Genomic DNA, 26,057 nt, shown 5'->3' with positions numbered 1-26,057 from the left:
GCTTTGTCCTCACTCTAACAGTGTACATTTATTTCCTGCTTGCCATGTGTTAGGTGCTATTCTAAGTGCTTTATGCATACTACTCCATCAAAATGATCCTATAATATAGGTATCCCTATTTTGTAGATCGGAAAGCTGAGGCACAATGTGGTCACATGACTAAAAAGTGACAGAACTATGAACCAGACACTCTGGCTGTACCAGCTATGCTCTTAGGCACCATGATAGTCTGTCACTTTGCAACACTCAGAACAGTGTCCTGCCATTATCTTTATTTCTTTCTCCTTTTCTAGCCTTTTTGAGATCAGAGATTATGTTTTGCTCATCTGCAAATCCCCAGCTGTCAGTGCAGTCCACAGAGAGTAGGTGCTCAGGAAAAGAGAAGAGTTGCATTAGTCTTTGGCTCAACCTTGGAGGGAGGTGATTTGAGTAGACCCAAGCCTGTGGTGACTGAATTCATTTGCTTTCTGAACTCGCTGCAACTTCCTGTGGAATACTGCTCCATCCGGTCTCCTCTCTCATCTTCCAAGGCTTCCCCTCCTTTTCACTCTTGTCTTCTCACCTAGAGCCAAATTGTCTACCTACTCTGCACCCCCTTACTGACCATCATTCCACCCACTCATCGAGTGCCTGTAAGCTCTCAAAGGCCAGCCAGCCCCATGCCCTAAGCTTGAAATGCAAAGATCCTAGAAGATAAAAATGCCATGTCTCTGCTCTCCCCAATAACTTCATTTGTGTCTAAGCCCACCCCTTCCCTACCACAGGCTCCCCAAAGTGCCACCATTGTCCAACCTTCCACATTCAAGCTCTGTTCTGTCTCCTTAGGTCATCACACCCAGTCCCTTACAAAAATTTCTTGATTATTTACAATGTCTTCAATGTGGCCCTTTGTCCTCATTATCACAGCCCCCTAGCCTTGAACATCAAGAGCTGCTGCTGGGCATTGTGCTTGGAGCTGGCGAGATAATGACAGAACAAATACAGTTCCATTCTCAAGGAGTCTATAATCCAGAGAGGGAGCAACAAGGAAGTAAATGACTACAGAATTACATGTGAGGGTGAAGGCCAAGAAGGAAATGCACAGGGTGCAGTGACAGAGGTGGGAGTGGGGGATGTGCTTAGAAAAAACCCTGGGAACCGTCTTTGAGGAGGCGACATTCAGATAGAAGTCTGTAGGATCAGCAGGACCAGACTGGGGAGAGGACATGGATGTGAGAAGGGAAGGATTTGTAGAACACCCTTTACTGCACTGGCCTAGTCTGCTTTTGCAATGTAATCCCTATTTCTTTACAAACTCCTTATAGAGAACTCTGTAGACTCCTTGCCTCTTTTCTTCGGAGCATGCCCTCTGAAGTGATTCTAGTCCCCATATCTCTTTTAATGACCTTTCAAGCTCCAGCTCAAATGTCACCTTCCACAAGGACATTGCTGATCACTCCAAAAGTTTATACCATCAGTTTATACTGAACTTATTCTGTCCTTCCTCACTTGGTAGCTATTTGTCCATAATATACTTCTCCAACTGGACAAAAAGCTTCTGGTCTATTTTTCCATCCCTCCTATGCATGACAATCAATAAACGATTGTCAGTCTTCCCTTTTCTGGGCCTCACTGTCTTACTTGAAAATGTGAGGAAGTTAGATAATGTCTAAGGTCCCTCCCAGCTCTACAGTGTACTGAGGATGATAAAACGGTAGAATTCTAAAGGGCACACACTACACTGAATCCCTCAGAATGCATACCTTTTGTGAATTTGTATTTTAAAGTAACTGAACAGTGAAGCAGATGATGTATAAGGCTTAAACACAGCTGCCAAAGAACATGGCACATGAGCACATTTGGTTTCTATATAATCAAACATTATACACATAAGCAGTCTCAGTGCCTACTGTGATGGAGCAGAGAACCCCTGGGAGATGTCTGGACAAGAACAAGGGAAAATTGCCTTTCCCATTTGGACAGAGGGATCAAGTTCCAGGAAAGCTTAAAAAATCTAAAACTCAAGTATAGAATCACTTCATTCTTTTGCACCAAGAAATAATGCTGGGGAAATACAGGAATGGAAGTGCGAAAAGTACCCCTAGAGACCCTCCTAAAGAAGAGTTGTAGCTCCCTAACCCCTTCAGGGGGAAATTGAGATGGTGGGAGGGAGGGTGGAATGGAGTGGCAGTCCCAGGTGAGACTGACCAGGAGGTGTGAAACCTACCCTAGAGCCCCTAGTAACGGAAGGACCAGGTTTGTCTCTGTTGGAGCGTATGAGGCTACGATGCTTTGGGTGATTCTTCAAAGAGCAGTTTACCTGCTGTTACCACCATCTCTCTCATATTAAAGTCTGGCTTTAAGCCCTTGCCACTCCACTGACATTGTGCTCTTAAACATGACTTGCAAGCTGGGCATGGTGGCACACACTGGTAGTGCCAGCAACTTGGGAGACTAAGGCAGGAGGATTGCAAGTCTGAGGCTGACTTCAGCAACTTAGTAAGACCCTTCCTCAGCAACTTAGTTCTTGTCTCCAAATGAAAAAAATAGAAAGGACTGGGAATGTAGCTGAGTGGTCGAGCATCCCTGGGTTCAATCACCAGTACTGCAGAAACATTTTTTTCAAAAATAAATTTTTGAAATAAATAAATTATGAAAAGGGCTGGGTATGTAGCTCAGAGGTAGAACACTTGCCTAGCATGTGAGAGGCCCTGGGTTCCACATCCCCAGTCAGTCCAACTTACCCACTGTTGCCCAGCATAGTATTCCCAGGGTCCATTTCTGACCCTACCACTCCTCAGCTAAAATCCCTCCAATGGTCAAGCAGGGTGTGATGACACATACATGTATTCCAGGTACTCAGGAGCCTGAGGCAGGAAGGTCACTGAAGCCCAGGAGTTTGTGGACAGCCTGGGCAATAGAGTGAGACTGTCTCAAAAGAGGGAAAAAAAGACATCCGTAGATTATGCAATACAGTCCAAGTTCCTTGACCAGATAGTGCAGGCCATCCAACCAATCTTTTTAACTTTTCTTCCACTATTTTCCTTTAAACACTCTATGCTGCAATTACACTGTCCCTCATGGAAAGATTGTGCCTTCACCATGCTGCTTCTTTTGCCGAGAAAACCCTTCCCCCCACTTCCTTTTATCCAAATCTTACATGTCTTTAAAACCCAGTTCCATCTCCACCAAGCATCCCCTGATATCCGTCTTTGGAATCCCAGTTCCTTTCCCCCACTTTCACAAAATCATTTTCTATCTTTAATTGTATCTAATAAATAAATATAGGCCTTACCTCTTCTATCAGACCATAAGTTCACTGAGGGCAGGATGTGGGTCTAAACCACATTTGTTCATTGGCTGGATGCACAGATAAATGAATGAACAAAGGAATGAGTGAATGAATAATCATTGATCACCTCTTGATTGGCAATATGAATACTGTCTCTGATCATATATAGCATTTTTGTGTATGTGGTGCTGGGGATGGAACCCTGGGCCTTGTGCATGCCAGACAAGCACTCTACCACTGAGCTACATCCATGGCCTTTCTTACTGTCATATAATAGAGCTAGGGGAAAACTACCAACTCAAACAAATGCTGCCAATATCCACCTTCCTTCACCTCTTATTCTAACAAGTGTCTAACAAGTGTTCTTCCTGTAAGTATGACTTCCTGAGTGGCTTCACCAAAGGAGACATAGAAATCATCTTCAAGGACTATGAAGTTGTGGGCAGAAAATTCAAGGACCTGGAAGGACTAGTTGATGTTTTCTTCTTACAAAAGAAAACTGGTACTTTGGAATAGAAAAGAACATATGAAAGATGAAATGACTGTCTTTAAAGATGGAATATTAGAATAGAATTTGTTTTGTCTGGATCATGGTTTAAAATACTGATTGCTGGGCTCTTGCCTAAGAACACAGTACTCTATGATAACTGGGAAAAATGTGTTTACCCCGAGCCTTACTGATCTGATAAAGAGAACTTTAAATTGAAAATGGAGGGGAAAGGAGCAAAGTGCCCCGACAATATTAAAATCAATTGCTATGGATGATATCAGATATGACAGCAAGAACAGCACTGGGGGAGGATATTTGGGAAAAGAGTCACTAATAGAACTAAAAGCTTCAGTTGTTTTTGTCGATACACAGCACGTACATTAGTTTGAATCATATGAAATTACCAATATCCAACTCTTTCTGACCTACAAGAATGGTAATTTCATAAGGTTCAACCTAATGGTATAAAATAAATTTTAAATGCTAACTCAAGGTAATACATACTAGCTAAGAGGTCCCAATAAAACTTGGGGGAATGCAACTTGTAACTGGAATCTGGCATTAGAAGAAGCACATTAGTAAGTAGGTGCCCTTGGTAAGGGGAGGTGACATGGTGCTATGTGCATAGAAATCCACATAGATGAGGACCGAGACCTCTACAGAGTGTTGGTGAAGTTACAAGAAGAAAGGAAGAGAGACTGTGTAGTGAGGTATGTGGCACCCTATAAAATGGCAGAAATGAATGACGTTAACCCAATGAATACAGATCATAAATATTGGCACAGGGCAAGATATAGCAGCAAGGAGGAACTTTGTTCAAGGTTGCTGAAGATTCCTTCACCTAAAAGAAGAACTTTTAGAAATTCTTTACTCGCCTTGCTGACAATATTACCCCTCTGAAAGTAATTAAGAGGAGGGACTGTTTGTTATTCATTACCTAACTGACCTACAATGAATAACTGATTGGAGAAGTGAACAGAAACCATGTTGTCTCAGAGTTGGTAAGAGCATAAGGCTAGATATAGTAAGGTATTTTGCCTTAGAATTTAGGAAGGCAGGCTTGGAAAGTGTTCAGAAAATAAAAGGTAGCAGGAAGGCAAATAAAGAGCATGAGTACCATAGATCTGTCTTTAAACTGCTATTCCATTGATCAGCTGTGGTATCTTGGTTAAGTCACTTAAACTCTCCAAGCGTCAAGTTTCCATGGGAATGTCAGGAGGTAGGGGAGAGAGAGAAAGGAATGGAATGATCAATGGCATGGAATCGCCTACTTCACAAGGTTGTTTTGACAAGTGAATGAGATGACATCATTTATCAGTGCTTAAAACTTAGTAGGTGTGCATTAAGTGTTAGTTTTCTTTTACTTTCTACTTGGCTGTACTCACAAATGGGTTGAAAAGCTCTTAAAAACTAAATTTTGACCACATAATGGTGAATTATTTTAATAAAGTAAAAGGAGAAGTAGCAAAAGAAAATGATGCAGATACCCAGAGGCTTTTGGTGCTAAGACATTAAAAACATGAAAAAGAAGAGCATCCGGCCATATGAAACAGTAACAAACTACCAAAATCATGTCAGGAAGGTCTGACCCAGTAGGAGCTAATTTTAGGAGTAAGAAAAAGGTTGTTTACATTTTCATTTGCATTAAGGAACCAGTCAAGGAGGCCTCAAAGTCCATGCACTGGGGCAGATAGTATGCTTTGTAAATTATTATTAGTTGTTCAAAAGTTATAGAATATTAGGTACACATAAAATTTCAATAGTGCCACAGGGTGTAATATGAAAAACAAAATTCTATAACACTTACCAGACAGCAAAAAGCCAACCCTCTAATTCCCACTTTGTATTGGTTTTCTCCAACATTCCAACTTTCCATTAAGCTAGAAAGGGTTAAGTAGACATTGGCAGGAGGCCCCTGAGGATCTTAGTAAGAAAATTATAAGAGGTACTTTAAATGATCTTGGATCTCTTGGCCTAGACAAATTTTATGTTTTATGTTAGGGAAGCTGCAGATGAGATTGATAAACTACTGCCTGTAAACTTTAGGGGATTCTGGGGAATAAGAGATGTGCTAAAAGCCTGGAAAAGGATGTCCCTCTATTTAAAAGAGAAGATGATGGATCTCCTAAGTTTTAGAAAGGCAGGTTTCATCTTAATTCCAGGAAAGTTTCTAGAATATGTCACTGGAAGGGATGGTTTGCATGAGAGTACTCAGAAGGGAACTAGTGGTCACAAAGAGTTTATAAAACCCTTTACCTTACAATAGCTCAAGAAACAACGAGCTCATTTTCTTTTTTGAAATGAGCTTAGTAAATCAACGTAGATGGGTTAAAGCAGAGGAATACTATAGCAATGCATTAACAAATCATTCATGATGTCCTTGTGAATAGGTTGGGAAAACGTATAGTATAATTTTTGAGTGGGCAAATGAGCATCCCCAAGTCTAACGGATGGATAAAAGTTTTATTGTTTTGTTTTGTTTTGTTTTTCATACTGGGGATTGAACCCAGGGACAATTTACCACTGAGCAACATCCCCAGTCCTTTTTTAAAATTTTTGAGATATGGTCTTGTTAAGTTGCCCAGGCTGGCCTCCAACTTGTGTTCCTCCTGCCTCAAGTCACTGGGATTACAGGCATGTGCCACCATGCCTGGCTTCTGAAAAGTATAATTAAAGAAACCTGGAATTACAAATGATGACATTAATTAATGGCAGTATGTGTGAAAAAACAAGACAGAATTTTTTATTAGCTTTTTCAGCAAATATTTATTCAGAGTACCAGGCAGTGTGCTAGACACTGGTAATACAGGAGACAACAAAAACATGCCATCTGTTCTCCTGACGCTTAAAGTCTGTTGAAAGAAACATACATAAATCAAATTGTTTCGTGAGTTTATATCCATGAACTGTGAAGAATCAAACAGTGCATATGACAAGAGAAACTGACCTTGTCAGGGAAGGAAGAGTTCTCTGAGGAGCTGACACATGAGCTGACTTCTCAAAGATCTGGTTCCGAGGAAAGTAAGGTGAAGGCAAGTGAGGGCAAATGGTAAGTCCACTGAGTCAGTGATATGGCAATACGAAATTCCCATTTTAGTGCTGGGGGTGGGGCAGGGGACAGGGTTAGGGTCAGGAATGGGATAGGGCTCAGATTGCTTGCTGTCTGTAATGGTGGCTCGGGGGTTGAATAGGTCAGTGTCTCTGGAGCTTGGGCCAAAGCAGCAGCCCTTTTGGTCAGGAAGGCAGTGTTAGGGCTGAGGAGATGGACCAGATGCTTGGAGACAGATCATGCAGAGAGAATGAGCAAACAAATCAATACTTGAACTTAATGAGAGCCAAGTGGAAGAAAGGGTTACAGATTCAGAAGGAGGAAAGGCTAGTGTAAACCCCCTGCTGTTGAATTAAAAATGAAGATATCAGTATGAATCCACGGTTTTACATATGTGGGTGTATTGACAAGCATGTATATGTGTCCATTTGTGAATATGTAAATACACATACATTTATTTCATAGCTCCGTCCACTGAGATAAATCATGGCATCCCAGTAACAATGAAAACACCTAGGCACTAGATCTTGGGTACTAACTACCATTCTCCATTAAAAGGAACCAGAGCTCCTTGGGGAAATGACTGATTCCAGATGTTTTAGCTTTTTTACAGCTATGACCAAAATACCTGATGAGTACAACTTAGAAGAGCAAGTTTATTTGGATCTCACAGTTTCAGTCCATAGATAGCCAACTCCATTGCGCTGGGCCCAAAGTGAGCAGCACATCCTGGGGGAAGGACCCAGCAGAGGAAAGCTTCACAACTCATAGCAGCAAGGAAATAGTGGAAGTTGGAGGAAAGAAGGAGCCAAAGGGAAGATGCACCCTTCCGGGGAACACCAATAGTGACCCACCTCTTCCATCCGCACCTCACCTGCCTATGGTTACCACCCAGTCAGTTCATTCAAACTAGGATGGACTGATTAGATTAAAGCTCTCACAACCCGATCATTTTACCTCTGAATATTCCTGCAGTAATACAGGAGCTCTGGGGTACAGTTCATATCCAAACCATAACACCAGGGCTTGGACATAGAAAGTACAAGATGAGCCTGGAGTATCTTATTATGCCATAAAATAAAGAAGTGTTCGAGATGATGGGAACACGCCAAAAGGGCATAGGAGCTAGATTTGAGCAGCAAAATAATGATAATAGTGAATTATAATCCATTGAATTCTGTTAGTATAATGGATTCCATTAGTATAAACTAAAATGTAGTTTTAAAATATGAATAAATATTTAAAATATGAATAAATATGTAAGTGGGAGTGGGATGGGGTGTAGTACTGTGGTAGAGAACTTGCTCAGCATGCACGAGATCCTGGGTTTGATCCCCAGCACTGTAAAAAAAGAAAGAAAAGAAAAGAAAAAAGAGTAAAGAGTGGGGGAGAAAAAAAAGTGTTAACTAACCAATGCCAGCTAATAAATGAAGTGGGAATGATGGAAACAGAAAAATCAACATTCAGCAGCTATCAAAATAAAAATGGATTCAGGCAAGAATTATCACCAGGTACCAAAACTAGTGGGTGAAAGCTTAATGAGGAACAGGATATTTACGTAGTCTCAAAGTATCTTCCACCAAGTACTTTGTAATTGCTAACTGCAAAATACTTATCAATTAACTTGACATTAGAGAAACCTGGCAGCCACCATCTTAATTAATTTTAACCAGTCAGGGACAAATTTGCCTGCTGGTATGAGGCACCAAGAACACATTGCTTTTGTGGTATGTCTTGCCAGAGGAAACACTGGACCCACCTAAACAAAACAAAGTAATTAACCTGTACTCAAGGTCATTTGCAGGAGACAAAGGAGACATGAAAGCTAAGTGCAACTTATGGTACTGAATTTATGAAGAACTTCATTAGGATAATCAGTGAAATGTGAATGGGATCTATGGACTAGATGCTAGAATTGTAACATTGTTACTTTCCCAATTTTGATGGTTGTATGGTTGTACTGTGGTTATGTAGGAGAATATCCTGCTTTTTATGAAATATACACTGAAGTATTAAGGGGTACTGGGGGAGGATGTCTGCAAATTAATCTCAGCTGATTCAGAAAGAAGCAGTGAATAATTAAGCAATGAGGTCAAATGTTACCCAATAGGGAGGCTGGGTGAAGTGTGTATGGCAGTTCTATGTACTTACCTATAACTTTTCTTGATAGGAAAGTATTTCAAAATCAAAAGTTAAAAATGTTAATACAGATCAACAGGGAGAGAAAAGTCAACATTAGCTTACAGAACACTAATGCTAGCCTAGGCAGAATGTGGCTTTTGAACTCCACATGGGTCACTACTCACTGGAACATGGGATTTGGCTCTTGGAAGTTGAGATGACCAGATCACATGAGGAACAGTTAAAAGGTCTGAAGGAGCTTTACCCTGAAGAAGAAAAAACTTGTAGGATAGGGAGTAGCTGACTTGCATCTTTCATTCTTCAAAGAGTGTCTAGGACAGAGATGGTGGATGTGGTACAGGGAGTCAGACTGCTTTTCAGTATGAGGAAAAGCTTTTTACCAGTGTCAGTGAGAGAGATGGTCTATAGATGTCTATACAGACAGATGATAGGTAGGTAGTTAGGTAGGTAGATAGATAGATGACAGAATGAATTCTCTTTAGGAGTTTCTTGTCAGAGGATGTTTTAATAGAGACTGGGCAACCAAGTCTCATGGATGCAAGAGAGAGATTTCATGAATCAGATAAATTATCATGAAGATCCTTCCAATGAAGTTTATGATTCTCTGTCATCTTAAGGTATTGGGAATTCAAGCACTTTAGATATAAAATGCTGTATTGGACTGGGATGAACATTCCCTATTGTTCACAAGGGACATAAAACATCTTGCTCTCACATGGGCTATTTCAATATAATCTTTAGGAGTGTGGAAAATTCCTTTGTTCCCTATGAATGAGCTGGTCAATGGGTAAATGTCAAAATGCCTTTATTTGATAAAATTCACTCACCAACATGAAAACAGGGCATGAGAAAACAGAAACAATAACTCAAGAGAAAATGGCAAAAATTGAAATATTCAGAAGCTCAGGATGATACATCTTCTTCAAGTGGCTGTGGGCTTGCCTGTTCATAAACCTTGCTCTGGTAGTTCTCATTCTTCATTAAAAAGTGAATCCTTTTTTTTATCTAATACTTCCATGAGCTCACTATACAGCACATTCATCTGAAAATGAAAAGAGCAAACACATTTCTTAAGAAGAAAAAGAAATTTGGAAAATCTTCACAGCTCCATCATGATGGCACAGAAGTCTAACCTTTATCTTCTGTCATCCAAGGAGCCATTTCAGGGAGCAAATACAGTCCTCTATTAAGGAAGAGGGATCCAAATGCATTAGATCTGTTTAATTAGGGATAGGCAGCTCTAGTAAGGGAGAAGGTACATAAAACAGAAAAGTTTCTTTTGCAGTACTGAGGATTGAACCCAGGGGTGCTCTACTACTGAGCTATACCCCTAGCCAGATAGATAAATAGATAGAAAGAAAGAAAAAGAAAGAAAGAAAGAAAGAAAGATAGATAGATAGATAGATAGATAGATAGATAGATAGATAGATAGATAGATAGATAGATAGACAGACTCCCTAAGTTGCCCAGACTGGATCTCAAACTTGAGATCCTCTTGCCTCAGCCTCCTAAATATCTGGGATCATAGGTGTGTGCCATTGTATCTGGGATTCTTTGCTCTTATTTAGAAACAAGGATTTTTCTCCACTGAACCTCTCCTGGTTAGCTAATGGCCCAGTTGCCTGTAACAGAATATTGTTCCTGGAGGAAATGCCTATTTGAACAGCCATTGCTTTGAGCAAAGGCCAGTCCTTCCCCACATGCAATGGCATTGACAGTGACACATCTTTCCAGAGCTCACTCTTGGCAGTTTTTTTAAATTAGATTCCATTTGCTATCCCTAAGTTTCCCCCTATTCTCCATCTTTCCTGTTTTTCACTCTAAGAATTTACTTTGTACAGTCTCCTAACTCCTGAAGTTGTAAGAAACCACTGAGGAAAAATGACTAATATCCTTGCCTAGCCAAGGAAGGTTGGTTGGATCCTTATGCAGAGCCCAGCTAAACCCTCTCTCTCCCATAAATCCTGCTACCTTAGCCCTTTCCCTCCTCACCTGAGTCTCATAGTTTCCCTTGAGGGAGCCAAGATGATGAAGGAAACGCAATGCCAGGCCACACCACTTTTCAGCAGATACATACTTGCTCCTGTTAAACATAAGTATTCCAATATTCCAGGACTTGGTCATCAGCCAGAGAATCTCTATTTCTGGGTAGCCTTCCTGAAATCCAACAACAGTGAGTGTTCATTATTACTGTCACAACTCATTGTAGCTCTACCTGTATTGATGCTGTGTCCCATTATTTTAAACAATGAATGTTCTGCTAGTACGAAGGAAGGCCTGTGCTCTGGGCAGCAGGAGAGCAACTTGAGGTCTGTCAGCTGGAGAATGTTCCATAGCAAGATTTCATAAAGTGAAACATAAATGGAAAAAGAAATGTGAGGTCCTCTTCGACTGAAAGAAAGAATTAGAGATAGATTCCTGGTCTCCCTGAAATAGGATACAGAGGAAAAACCTGTATCCTGTTTGGGGCTTCCCTTGATGCTGTCCTCAGTTATTTCCCCAACCTCCATGTTTTAGAGCTTATCAAGAAGTAATTTTCTCAAGGCTTTCAATTTCTACTCTTGGAATAGAAATTATATTAATCTTTACTATTGACGGTAGTTACTGAGATATGAACAAACGGCAGGGTTCTGTGATGGCCCTTTAGCCTTATCAGTGGTCTTTAACATGACTAACCACAAGATTATATTAGCTTCTTCACAGTACTTTGCAATAGTGAAAAGGATTAGTCTAAGGAGCTCCAAGCTACCTTCCTGATTCTTTTGTAGGTGGTGGAGCATAAAAATAGCCTTCATATTAAAGTCCTTCATCTGCACAAAAGGTCTCAGGCCTGGAAGGGGGTGACATGACAGAAGACTTAGGCAACAGCTTTTTTAGTGTCAAGGATGTTGTCTCAGCTGTCATTCATTCATTTGGATCCATACAAAATTACCATGCATAAGAAACACTTGACAATGAGGGTACTGTGAGGAGTAAGACAAAGCTCTTATCCCAAAGGACACAATGCCTTTGGGGAGACAAGGCATCCATACAGAAAGATGGCTTAACATGCTGAGGATATAGCTCAATGGTAGAATGCTTGCCTAGGATGTGTGAGGCATTGGGATTCAATCTCCAGAATTGAAAAAAAAAAGATGACTTCACATGGCATGTGAATGAGGACTAGGCAGACTGGCAAAAATATTAGGTCTCTAGTTCAGTAAGAGATGACTGCTAGGATAGCTCAGTCAGAGGTGACCTAGTCTCTACCCAAAATCTCTCTCTCTGTCCTTATCTAATTGGTAAACTTCTACTTCAAAATCACAAGTAGAATTATTTTTTCTGTTCCCACAGCAAGCTTTCTCTATACCATTCCTGTAGTACAACTTGTATCACAATGTTTTAAAACATTATCTATTCTTATATATTTATCTCCTCCAGACTGTTGAGTTCCTTGGGGTACAGGGAATTATTTTTGTTCATTTTTGTATCCCGAGAGTCCTACACTATGCCTGGCACATACTGGAAGCACAACAAAAAATTTTTTTAATGAAGCAGTGAATGAACAAATGATTCACTTTCCAGTTAAGTGTCAGTTTTTTCCTGACACTCCACAATCTTGCTCAAACCTCCTTGTTCATAGTACCACCAAAGCACTTCTAACACTGTCTGTGTCTCCTCCACTAATGGGGGACGTTCCCTGAAAGCAAAATGTCATTCACCTTTGTGAATTCACAGCCTGGCACAGTTACGCAGAGTATGAGTGTTGTGATTTTAACCAAATGAATGAAAAAATGACCAAACAAACATGATCTGAGGGTAGATGAGCAGGATAGAGATATATACAGATTAAATGAAATGTTCAGAATAAACAAATCCATAGAGACAGAAAGTAGATCAGTGGTAGCCAGAGGCTGGGAGAGGAAGGAATGGGGGATGACTGCTAATGGGTATAAGGTTTCCTTCTGGAGTCATAAAAATGTTCTGGAAATTGATCATGGTGATAGTTGTACAATTCTGTAAAAACATCCACAGAATTATATACTTTTAAATGGTGATATTTATAATATATAAATTAAATACCAACAACAAATAAAAGTATAGTTTCACAAAGAAAATGCAGGTTGTTTCACGTGGGCAGAAGATAATAAATAAAGGCTTGTATTTGATAGCAAGTTTTGTCTCAGCAAGCATAAGATGGTTTGGCCTAAGCAGACAATTTATGTAGAGTAATTAATGGGAAAGGAGACAAGTGTAGGATGGGCTTCTTAAGCATTACCTACATGCTCTTCCTCAGAACACTAGTGTCATGAGAAATGTTAACAGATGGTCTATGAATATAGGGTTCTTAGTCAAATAAGTTTTGGAAATGCTGCATTCTATATATCACCCTCTTGAAACATTATAATACATATTAATTCATTGAACATTTAAGGATGTTTTACAGTAAAGAAACAATGTTACTTTTTTGGTTTTGGTACCAGGGATAGAACCCAGGGGTGCTTGACCACAGTGCAACATTCCCAGCCTTTTTATTTTTTAATTTTATTTAGAGACAGGGTCTCACTGAGTTGCTTAGAGTCTTGCTAAGTTGCCAAGGCTGGCTTTGAACTCACAATCCTCCTGCCTCAGCCTCCCAAGACGCTGGGATTACAGGCATGTGCCATTGCATCCAGCCTATGTTACTTTTTAAATCTGGGGTAACTGGGACTAATATCCCGAGAGATGGAGTGTAAGAGGCTTTGCATTATAAGCCACAGGGTTTGGACTTTTTGGGAAGAAAGTGATATAATGAAACTGTAGTTTTAATAAGATGGAGATGGCAGTGGTGTTTACAAAAGACTGAAGTGTGGAAAAACACAGACAGTAAGACTTGAGTGTGTGTATTTGCTTGCTTGCTTCTTTTTTGCGGTGCTGGGGGTCTAATTCAGGGCTTTCCAAATGTCAGCAAGCATTCTAACACTAAGCTACCCCCAGTCCAAGATTTCTTTAAAGGGACTTGTAAGAATCTAAGAATGAAGTGACGAGGGTCAAAATAAAGTAGTGACAATGAAAAGATGTTAAGAAACATTCCAAAGAGAGAATCAGTAGAACTTGGTAACTGATTTGATATAGGGAAATGAAAGTTAGGTCAATTGAAAATGGCTCTAAAGTACAAATTTTGAGAGAACACTGGTAAAATTAAAAATAAAACACTGGAAGGAAATGTTTCTAGATATAAAGGATCAAGATAATAAGTTCTATTTTCAATATATTGGGCTTGAGGTAATGACTCATTAGCAGTCATTCCCCATTCCTCCCTCCCCCAGCCCCTGGCTACCACTGATCTACTTTCTGTCTATATGGATTTGCCTATTCTGGACATTTCACGTAATCTCATATATCTCTATCCTTACACCACGTAGGCATGTACATGGATTCAAGTAATAAAGCAAATCAATTCACTTAAAGGATGGAATATGGAATGTACAGAAGAGAATAGACAATATTGGAAATATTCATAGTTGGGTAGGAAAAGGGAAACAACAACTCAGAGAAGTGGTGAGAAAATGAAGGACAAGGGAACACAAGAGTTGTGATAAGGAGGCAGTGGTCAATAATGAAGACCAGCTAAAGGGTCCATCATATTTGTCTATAAGGTGGTAGTTATTTGCCTTGTGAAGTGTGGTTAACAGTGCAGAATGAGGGAAAGATGAGGACAGACAGGTCGGCAGGACCTTGTAGGCTACCTTTAGGACTTTGTTTTGAGAGCAATGGGGAACGACTAAAGGGGATAAAGTAAGGTCACACAACATTTAAAATTTGAAAATTTAAAAGATCACCCTGGTTGCTGGGTGAAGAAAGGTTTAGAAGCAAGTAAGAGTAGATATGAGACCAGACAACAGATTCCTGAGTAGCTGAAACAAGATAACTTGGAGTGGGCTGTAGATACTGGAAGATGGGAAGAAGTAGATGAACTGAAGAGATATTTACAGAAGATTGAATTGACAGCTCTTGGTGACAAATTAGAAATGGGAGTAAAAGAGGCATGAGGATGACTTCTAGATGTCTGGCTTTGGCAAGTGGAGGAATTATAGTGCCATTCAATGACTTAGGGACTGCTGGGGTTTTATTTTAATTTGCATTAGCTGCCCTCATGTCTTGCATTGTTCAAGAAAATTGTTAATCCTCATAAAGAAATGCCTCCCTGCAGTTACTCACCTCAAAGCAACATGGAATTGCCAGTGCGAAATACAAATTCATATCAGTGAATTTGCTCTGATTGTTTTTGGAGGCTCATATTTAAAATCAGTTATCTCTGTCCTCAACAACTTTACATATGGCAGTCATGCAAATCTCTAACTGAATTGTAGATATTCTAGAGCACAAATGCCCATCTTTTAAGGCTCTCCATAGATTCCCCAAACTGAATACTGTATATATCAAATTTGCTGAGATAAAATTTACATACCATACATTTACCTACTTAAAGCATATAGTTCAATTATCAGTATATTTAAGGAGTTCTGCTACCATGACTACAATCAATTTTAGAATATTTTCATCACTCCCAAAGGAAATTTTGTTCCCATTAACTCCTCATTTCCCCCCAACACAATCCATTCCCCAAACCCAGGGAAAGCACTAATATAATTTTTGTCTCAAGTACCAGTCTATTCTGAAAATTTAGGATAAATCAAGTCAGACAGTATGTGGTCCCTTTGACAGGCATCGTTCACTTAGCATATATATATATATATATATATATTTTTTTTTTTTTTTTTTTCTCACAGCCGAGGATTGGATCCAGGGCCTCACGCATGCTAGGCAAGTTTTCTGCTACTGAGCTACATCTCCATCTCAGCATAATGTTTTTAAGGTTTATCCATGTTATAGTGTATGTCTGAAGTTCAATCCTTTTTATAGTGAAAGGATATACTGTTGTATAGAAATACCACATTTTGTTCATCCATTCATTGGTGGATAGACATTTAAGTTGTTTCCATTTTTGGTCATATGAGTACATCTGCTATGAATATTTGTATATGAGTATCTATACATATGTTTTCATTTCTCTTGGGTATATAACTGAGAGTGAAATTTTTTTTCTTTTTCTTTTTTTTTTTTTTTTTTTTTTTTTTTTTGCGGTGCTGGGGATCAAACCCAGGGCCTTGTGCTTGCAAGGCAAGCACTCTACCAACTGAGCTATCTTCCCAGCCACTTCTTTCTTTTTTATTGTTTTGCTGGTACTGGGGATGGAACAGAGCCTCATGCATGCTAGTTAAGTGCTCTACCTCTGAGCTATACCCATAGCCCTTTTATTTTGAGACAGGTCCCTCTAAATTGCCCAGGCTGATGTAGAACTTGTGATGCTCCTGCCTCAGGCCTCTGAAGTAGCTGGGATTATAGGTGTACACCACTGTATCTGGTTTAAAGTGGAATTTGGAAGCTACCTGGTAACTATGTATACCCTTCTGAAGAACCATCAGGCTGTTTTTCAAAGCATCTGAACCATTTTACAATCACACAGACACTGTGTAAGGGTACCAATTTCTTATCAACATTTTTTTACTATCTTTTAAATTATAGCTTATATCTTACTGGGTGTTAGGGTAGTTCATGTTCAATATCATTTGCTATCAGAGATACACAAATCAAAACACAATGATATCTTATATGCTTATTGGCCATTTGAATACTTTCTTTGGAGAAATGTCAATTCAAATCATTTGCCCACTAAAAACAATTAGTTGTCTTTCAGAGTTGTCAGAATGTGGTACTAGGCATGGAACCCAGGGCCTTGCACATGCTTAGACAAGCACTGTACCATTGAGCCCATTCCAGTCCATCAGAGTTCTTTATATATTCCAATAAAAAAACTCTTACTATCCATATGAGTTCCAAGATTTACTCCCATTCTTTGAGCTGTCCTTTTACCTCCTCAATGGTGTCCTTTACAGAAAAAAGTTTTAATTTTGCTGAAATCTAATTGATCTATGTTTTTATTGCTTGTACTCATGGTGCCATACCTAAGAAAGAATTGCCTAATTCAAGATCACAGATTTAAGATTATGCTTCTTTCTAAGAGTTTAATGATTCTAGCTCTTACATTTAGGCCTTTGATTTACTCTTGTGTATGATATGAAGTCAGGATTCAAATTTCCTTCTTTTCCATGTGGTTATCAACTTGTCTGAGCACTATTTATTAAAACGACTATTTCCCCCCAGGGGAAAAAAATAAAAAAAATCAACTGACTAAAAAAAAAAAATCAACTGACTGGGGCCAGGGTTGTAGCTCAGTGGCAGAGCACTTGCCTAGCATGTGTGAGGCACTGGGTTTGATCCCCAGCACCACATATAAATAAACAAGCAGACAAACAAATAATAAATAAAGGTATTATGTCCATCTAGAGCTAAAAATATTTTAAAAATCAACTGACTGCCACTGAGTGTGGTGGTATACACCTGTAATCCCAGTTACTCATGAAGCTGAGGCAGGAGGGTCTTGTTTGAGGCTAGCCTGAGCAACTGATCAAGACCTTATCTCAAAGTATTAAAAAGACAGGGGTGTAACTCAGTTTTAGCACATTTGCCTAGCACACACAAGGTCCTGGGTTCAATCCATAGTACTACACACATACACACACACACATCAACTGACAATAAATTTAAGGGCTGGGGTTGTGACTCAGTAGTAGAGCACTTGCCTAGCATGTGTGAGGCACTGGGTTTGATCCTCAGCACTACATTAAAAAATAAATAAAGTTACTATGTCCATCTACAACTAAAAAAAATTTTAAAAGAAAATAGTAAAAAATAAATAAATTTGAGTGTTTCTGCATTCTTTATTCTATCTCATTGATTTATATGTATATCCTCAGGTAAGGATCATACTCTTTGTGTGTGTGTGGGGGGGGGGTCTTGGGGATTGAATCCAGAGAGCTCTCTACCACTGAGCTACATGCCCAGCCCTTTTTAAAAAAAACTTTGAGATAAGACTCTGGTTAAGTTTCTGAGGTTGGCCTTGGATTTGTAATCTTCCTGACTCAGCCTCCCAAGGAGCTGGGACTATCTCTTTTTATGATGTCTCTGTTAAACTATCTGCCTCTGCTGGTAGTACACTAGCTGTTAGGTTCCACTAATTGCACCCAGCCTTGCACTATTTGTTTTCAACAAACCCCTAGGGCATAAATTATTCCATACTGATCCATTGAGATTCAGGTCACTTTCAAGGAGTAGTTTTTTTTTTTTCCTTGTGTGTATATTAATTTTTTAATTGGTGCATTATATTTATAGTTTTTGAGTCAAGTTTTTGTGGTTTGTTCTGACCCCTGTAGGGCACTTTTTAGCTCTTTCCATGATTTTCTCTGAGTTAGCTTCTTGTTCAAATACAGCCAATGTCTTTCTCTCATTGCTTACCACCGAAATATTCATTGGTTTCAAGAGCACCCTTTGGCTTGAACCTCTCCACACTATTTCAAGTAAAATCAGATCCTTTGGGGGAAAAATTAGCTTTCTGTTCCTATGGACTGACTTTCCCCTTGGGAGAAATCTCTGAGCTGCTGCTCCAAAGCTTCATGGGGTTGGGGAGTAAACTCTTTTTTTCTGACTGGCATCCCTACATTAAAAGCAGGGTACTAGGTAGGGTAGTAGTTGATCTTCTAGGTTTATCTCTCTGGGTGTGGAAACTTTTCCCTATGTGTGAGCTGAGGCAAGTGCAACCACAGCCAAAATATGCTTAATCTGACTTGCCTGGGGTAGGTATTCTGCCCTATGAGTGGAAGAAGGGTGGAGGAAAGGAATCCTCATGCTCTTTTTGGCTAGACTTTCCAGGAATTTTGCCTTCGTAATGTGATTTTCTTTTTATTTTTTTCGTGGTGCTGGGGATCCATCCCAGAGCCTTGAGTATGTTGGACAAGTAGTCTATCACTGTTCTACATTCCCAGCCCTTTTAAAAAAAATATTTTGAGACAGGGTCTTGCTAGGTTGCCCAGTCTGGCTTCAAATTCATGATCCTCCTGCCGCAGACTCTTGAGGAGTTGGAATTACGGGTATGTGCCACCATGCCTGACTCTAAGGTGATTTTAAATTTAAATATTATGGATATTTTATCCAAGTCTGTGGCTTGTTTTAAAACTTTTTGTGGCAGCTTGAGCCATTTATTAATTTATGTAAAGGAATCTTTTTTGGGGTACTTTTTCTCAGTGAATCCTCTTTACCCCATGATTTAAAAAATCATTAGCTAGGTGCAGTGGTGCACACCTGTAATCACTGTGGCTTAGGAGGCTGAGGCAGGAGAATCACAAGTTCAAAGTCAGCCTCAGCAATTTAGTGAAGCTGTAGGCAACTTAGCAAGACTGTGTCTCAAAATAAAAAGTAAAAAAGGGGCTGGGATGTGGCTCAGTGGTTAAGTGTCCCTAGGATCAATCCCTAGTACCAAAAAATAAAAAAATTAAATAAATAATAAAAAATAAAAAATAGGCCATTCTTACTTCGGTGATTTAATATACATCCCTTATTGCATACTAATTTGTCATAGCTAGTTGATATTCTCCTGAGCACTATCTTCTTTTACTAATCTATTTGTGAATTTTTTGTACTAATATTACATGTTAATATCACTTTATAAACACATATTTAATAGGATGTGTACCACCAAGCCAAGAAAAAATTTATTGGTTTTTATAGCTCATTTTTTCAGAAAATTTTAGAATCATTTCATAAAGTTTCATTCAAAAACATCCCATTGAGAATTTTATCTTGATTGAATTTATAGCACTGAATTTAAGGAAACTGACTCTAACATTGAGGAGGCTTCCTTTCCAAGATTGTGGATATATTTCCATTTGTTTGAGACCTATTCCTTTTTAAATTTTTATTAATGTATTATAGTTTTACATAATATTAGGGACTAATGCCTTTTTGAAAGTAGAAAAGATCTGTTGAAAGATAAAGACTGAAAATGATGGAGAGACAGCAAAGTAGTATGGGACTTAGAAGAGGACTGAACTGACAGAACAAGATTCAGAAAATATATTTTTGGAAAAGAAGACAGGTGAGTGGATAGGTACAGGGGCAGAAGTTATCATTGAAATATTGGTTAATGAGGGATCTTATACTTTATGTCCTTGATCTTCTAAATTAAAAGATGCTGGGTATAGTGGCACACACCTGTAATACCAGCTATTCAAGAGGCTGAGGCAGGAAGATTGCTGGTTTGAGGCCAGCCTGGGCAACTTAACAAGACCCTGTCTTGAAATAAAATAAAAAGGGTTGGGGATGTAGCTCAGTGGTAGAGTGCTTGTCTAGATGTATGAGGCCCTGGGTTCCATCCCCAGAACTACACACACCAACACACAAAGATATGATGAGAACATCTAATGGGAAATGAGAAAAGTATAAAATTTTTATGAGGATAGAAAAGGTTTGAATCAGTTACTTGAGTTTTCCAAAAAGTTGACTGGAATGCAAGTTTTTTTGTTTTTTCTTTTTTTTCCATACTGGGGACTGAACCCAGGGGTGCTTAACCACTGAGTCATATCCCTAGCCCTTTATATTTTATTTTGAGACAGAATCTCACCAAGTTGCTCAGGACCTCACTAAGTTGCTGAGGTTAGTTTTTGAACTTGGATTTTCCTGCTTCAGCCTCCCAAGCCACTGGGATTACAAATGTGAGACACCAAGCCCAGTAAGGAATACAAGTATTTTGGAAGAGCAATGAGGATCCATTGAAAGTTTAGTAGCATGAATATGTACTGGGATAGATATGGATGGTTCTGTATTTTTCTTCTTTGGTGATTGTGCTGTTCAAGACCAGGGGCAGAAGAACTGAAGGTGCTGAGTCACCAGATTTGAAAAAAACAAAGGAAGATCAGGTATAATTAAAAGAAACAGGAGGGGGGGGAAAGAGAGAGAGAGAGAGAGAGAGAGAGAGAGAGAGAGAGAGAGAGAGAGAGAGAGAGAGAGAGAGAGAGAGAGAGAAAAGTGATTAGACTGGATTGTAAGAGAGTGAGAAGAGTTATTTGAGATCCAAATAAGAAAAGATAATAGATGTGGGAAAGTATGGTCAGCAGAAAAACTCTGAGGTAAAAATGAAGGTGGAGCCAGGTGTAGTGGCACATGCCTGTAAACCCAGCAGCTTAGGAGGTTGATGCAGGTGTATTGAGAGTTCAAAGCCAGCCTCAGCAACTTAGCAAGGCCCTAAGCAACTCAGTGATACCATGCCTCAAAAAAAAAAAAGAAAAGAAAAAGATAAATAAGTAAATAAAAGGGCTGGGGATGTGGCTCAATGGTTAAGTGCCCCTGGGTTTAATTCCTGGTGAAAGAAAGAAAAGGAAGGAAGGAAGGAAGGTAGGTAGAAAGGAAGGAAGAAAGGAAGAAAGAAAAGAAAATGTCAGGTGTAAGAATTGCTAAGATGGATGCCAAAGTCACTTAGAATAATAAATAATGATGAAATAACCAAGGAAGGGAAAAAATGTGCCCATGATGTTCCAGTTCATGACAACACTGGTAATTAAGATACAGAAGACATATTTAAAGTGAAGAGAGAAGTGGCAGGAAGGTGGTATATAAATATTACAAAGTGATACTAGGGGCCAAAGGTCCAGGTAATTGAGTCTCTTCTGCTGAGAAAAAAAGGAGTGGTAGTGAGGGACATGTTTTCTTGAGGGAAGATCCTGCTTCAATCTGAGAGGAAGCAGGGAGAGGAGGAGATGAAGGCTGATGATTAAGACAATATTAACTACTGTCTGGAAAATCCCTGTCTTGTTTTTTGTGTTGGATGAAGTTAAGGATAGCCTCAAGATCAGGGAAATATGGAGTTGTGTTTTGGAGAGATACATTTGATGAGGATGCACAGGAAAAACTGGTGAAGGAAGAGCCAAAGAGCAATAAGGAAACTATACAAATCTAGAAGAAACACAAACTCTGAATCAAAGATGCCTTTGCATAAGCCTCAATTCTAGCCTCAGAGAGATGTGAGGCTTGGAGGAGGTAAGACATGGATGAAAGAGAAGATTTAAATGAGATCCAGGGGCAAGTACTATAACAAGAAAATGCCTAGGTCTCAATAAAACATTACTCATTACACTAAGAACTGGGAAGATCTCAAATTGAATTAAAAAGACAACCAATTAATAACAAAAATGAGAATAAAGAAAAGTTACAGTATCTGACAAAGTTTTTTTCTCTTGACATTTTTTATAGTTTTATACTTCTTTTTAAAGTAACTTTATTTATTTGTTTTTTATGTGGTACTGCGGATTGAACCCAGTGCCTCACATGTGCTAGGCAAGTGTTCTACTACTGAGTTACAACCCCAGTCATCCCATGACTTCTATAAATGGTAAAATACATATAACATAATATTTACTATCTTAAACTATTTTGGGGGTACCAGGAATTGAACCCAGGGGTACTCTACCACTGAGCTACATCCCCAGGTCTTTTACTTTTATTTTGAGACAGGGTCTCCTTAAGTTGCTTAGGGCCTCACTAAGTTGCTGAGGCTGGCTTTGAACTTACAATCCTCCTGTTCAGCCTCCTGAATCATTGTGATTACAGGTGTGTGCCACCACACCCAGGTTAAATCTTGTTTCTTATTTTTTGGTACCAGGGATTGAACCCACTGGTGCTTAACCACTGAGGCGCAGCCCCAGTCCTATTTTGTGTTTTATTTAGAGACAGGATCTCACTGAATTGCTTTAGGACCTTGCTAAGTTGCTGAGGCTGTCTTTGAACTTGAATTCTCCTGCCTGAGCCTCCCAAGCTGCTGGGATTACAGGTGTATGCCACAGAATCTGGCTTAAATCATTTTTAAGTGTACAGTTTGCAATCACACTGTTATGTGGCTATCATTACCATCCATCCATCCATCCATCCATCCATCCATCCAACCATCCATCCATCCATCCATTTATCCATCAAACCAGAATCTTGCAAAACTGTAACTCTGTACTTATTAAAAAATACCCCTTCTCAGTCCCTAGCAACCACCACTCTATTTTCCATCTCCATGAATTTAACCACTCAGTACTTCACATAAGTGGAATCATACAGTATTTGTCTTTTGTGACACATACCAGCTCGAAGAGTCTTTAGAGAATTATGCTGAGTGGAAAAAGCCAATCTCAAAAGGTTTTGTATTGTACTATTCCAAATCTCAAGATATACTTTATGATTCTATTTATATAACATTCAAGAAATGACATGATTATAGAAACTCCTAATAGATTAGTGTTTGCCAGGGTTTAAGGAAAGGCTGGAATTGGGGAGCGGCTATAACAAGGCAATATAAAGAATCAATGCGGTGATGGAAATGATCTGTCTTGACTGTAATAATGCTGACACCCTTATTGTGATATTGTACTATATAGTTTTGTTAAGATGTTACCACTGGGGAAAGCTGGGTAAAGAGTACACAGAACCTGGAGCTGCAGTTGTAGCTCAGTGGTAGAGCACACTTGCCTAGCATGTGCGAGGCACTGGGTTGGATCATCAGCAACACATAAAAATAAATAAAGGTACAAAAAAAGAGTACACATAACCTCTGTTATTTCTTACAAGTGCATGTGAATCTATAATTATTTCAGAATAAAATTTTAATTTAAAAAACCTAAACAATCTACTACCTTTTAAAAATAGTCTAGAATATGAACCTACTGAAGAGTACATAGGACTGCATGATTAAGTGTGTGTGACCCACCCCAAGCTTTTTCATTGGCACTAGCTTCTCAATATCAATCTGAGTCTCTCCTTTGAAATAAAATTTCCTAGCAAGAACTGGTAAAGGCATGTGTTCTATCAGAAAAAGCCCTATAACTGAGGAGCAATGGGCTGGATATTTATATTCCCCTAATTCATATGTTAAAATTCTAAGCCTCAAGGTAATGGTATTAGTAGGTTGAGCCACTGAAAGGTGATTAGATAGTGAAGGGTGCCCTTGTGTATTAGATCCCAGAGTGGTCCCTTACCCTTTCTGCCAGGTGAGGTTTTAATGAGAATTTGGTCCATCTTGAGGAAGCAGGCTTTTACTGGAGACAAAACCAATGCCTTTAGCTTGGACTTTCTAGCCTCCAGAATTGGGATAAGTAAATTTCTTTCATTTGTAAGTCATACAGTCTATGGTATTTTGTTAGAGCTGTTCAATCTAAGACATGAGGTCAGAAGTTCTGGGTTCTATTCCTGACTCTTGTTCATTTGCCATAAATGACCTTAGTCAAATTGATTTTCTGATTTTTATGAATCTTAAAATTTTCCTCATTATTAAGTTAAGGATAATAGCAGCACTATCTACTTTATAGAATTGCTGTGGGGGTTATATGAGATAATGGATATAAGAGTGCTTTATAACTGTAATGCATGATGCTGTGAGACAGGAGGATTTATGTCTGTGTAAAAGGTATTCTACCAGTGTATGGAGGCACTTGATAATGGTTATCTGCTCAATAAATAATTAATGAGTGACTACTCATTTAAAAAGTCAACTAAACAAAAGCAGAATTTTCTCCCCAGCATTTAAACAAAGGAGATTTATAGCGCATTCAATCATACAGGAGACAGCAACATACACAAGGGAAAGAGCCAAGAGGGTTATTAAATTAATTTCTATTAAAAAGCAAACTACCCAGTGATGTTTCAAGGGATGAACAATAATAGATGGGGAACTCATCAGAAAAATAGAAAAACAGTAAGTTTAGCCAACCTGAGTCAGAAAACTTGCAACTGTAATAAGACAGAAGAAAACAGCAAAACCAGAATGTTTAGAGAAGTTTTGGCCTCACATAGAGACTATGGAAATTAATCAATGTGGAGTTACAGCACAATCTAATTTTAATTTTTATTCATTACTATGGAAAACACCCTTGAAGGTCCAAATGAAATTCATAGCTTAGCAATGGAATTTTCTCTTCTTCCCAAAAGACAGTAAAACAAACAAACAAAAAACTCCCAAAAATTTCAATAGTGAAGTTTAAAAAATCCTTAAGTTCACAGACCATAATTACATAGTTCCAGGAGAATTTTAGGCTTCTTTAGTCAGTGCAAATTTGTACCAGGTTATCAACATGCTATACTATTCCACCATCTGTTGTGATTTGCAGGTATTTATTTGTATATGAAGAAACAGTTGAGCCCAGACCACTCAGTATCCTTAGATATTAACATGAATACAAATAATGACTTTATGACTTCAATATAACCTTCTTAATGCTTTATAGCTCCCTTATAATAACAGTACCATCTTATATATCAAGTTAAAGTTTACAACGCATATAGTATTTCCATTGATCCTTACATCTCTAGTGTGGGACAGTGAGAATAGTATTATTTCCATTTTACAAGTGAGAAAATTCAAGTCCAACAAGAGAGGAATATACCCATTACACAAAACCAAACAAAACCCCATTTGGGCCCTTACCTCACACTATACACAAAATTAACTCAAAATGGATCATAGACCTATATTTAAAGGATAAAAATATAAAAACAAAAACATATGAGAAAATCATCACAAACTTGGGTTAGGCAAAGATTTATTAGCATGACCCAAACCACTATCTATAAAAGAAAAAAATAGATGTTAAACTTCATTCAAATTCAAACCTTTTGCTTTGCAAATGATGCCATTAACAAAATGAAAAGACTGAGAGAAAATATTTACAAATCATATATCCTATAAGGGACTTGTATCTAGTCTATGTAAAGAACTCTTGCAATCCTATAAAAAGACAACCTAATTTTAAAAGCATGAAAACAATTGAATAGACTTTTTTCCAAAGAAAAATGCAAAGGTCAATAAGTACATGAAAAAATTATCAACAGCATTAGCCAACAAGAAACTATAAGTCAAACCACAATGAGCTACCACTCCCCAACCATTAGGATGGCTATAATAATAAAAGATGGGCAATAACAATGCTGGTGAGGATGTAAGGAAATTAGAACCTTCATACATTGCTAGTGGGAATGCAAAATGGTGCCATCACTTTGGAAAACTGATTGCAGCCCCCCCCCTTTTTTTTTTTTTGTGGTGCTGGGGATCAAACCCAGGGCCTTGTGCTTGCAAGGCAAGCACTCTACCAGCTGAGCTATCTCCCCGGCCCTGATTGCAGCTCCTTGAGAAGCTAAGCAGAATTATCACATGACCC

General features: G+C 38.8%; 1 protein-coding gene across 1 annotated transcript in view; it reads right to left on the bottom strand.

Annotated features, from left to right (window-relative positions):
* Positions 1–9,759: 9,759 nt before the first annotated feature.
* TEX11 (testis expressed 11) overlaps positions 9,760–26,057 on the bottom strand; it is a 316,643-nt gene continuing 300,345 nt past the window's right edge. The window contains exons 29-30 of the mRNA XM_079124942.1: positions 10,945–11,109; positions 9,760–9,994 (exon numbers count right to left, since the gene is read on the bottom strand). Of these exons, the coding sequence (XP_078981068.1) occupies positions 9,923–9,994; positions 10,945–11,109 (237 nt within the window). The 3' untranslated portion in view covers positions 9,760–9,922. The remainder of the gene's footprint in view (positions 9,995–10,944; positions 11,110–26,057) is intronic.

Source organism: Sciurus vulgaris (genome assembly GCF_902686455.1).
Source record: "Sciurus vulgaris genome assembly, chromosome: X".
NCBI classification, from domain to species: domain Eukaryota; kingdom Metazoa; phylum Chordata; class Mammalia; order Rodentia; family Sciuridae; genus Sciurus; species Sciurus vulgaris.
Note: the sequence above shows the minus strand (reverse complement) of the source record. Positions and strands in the feature narration are given on the sequence as shown.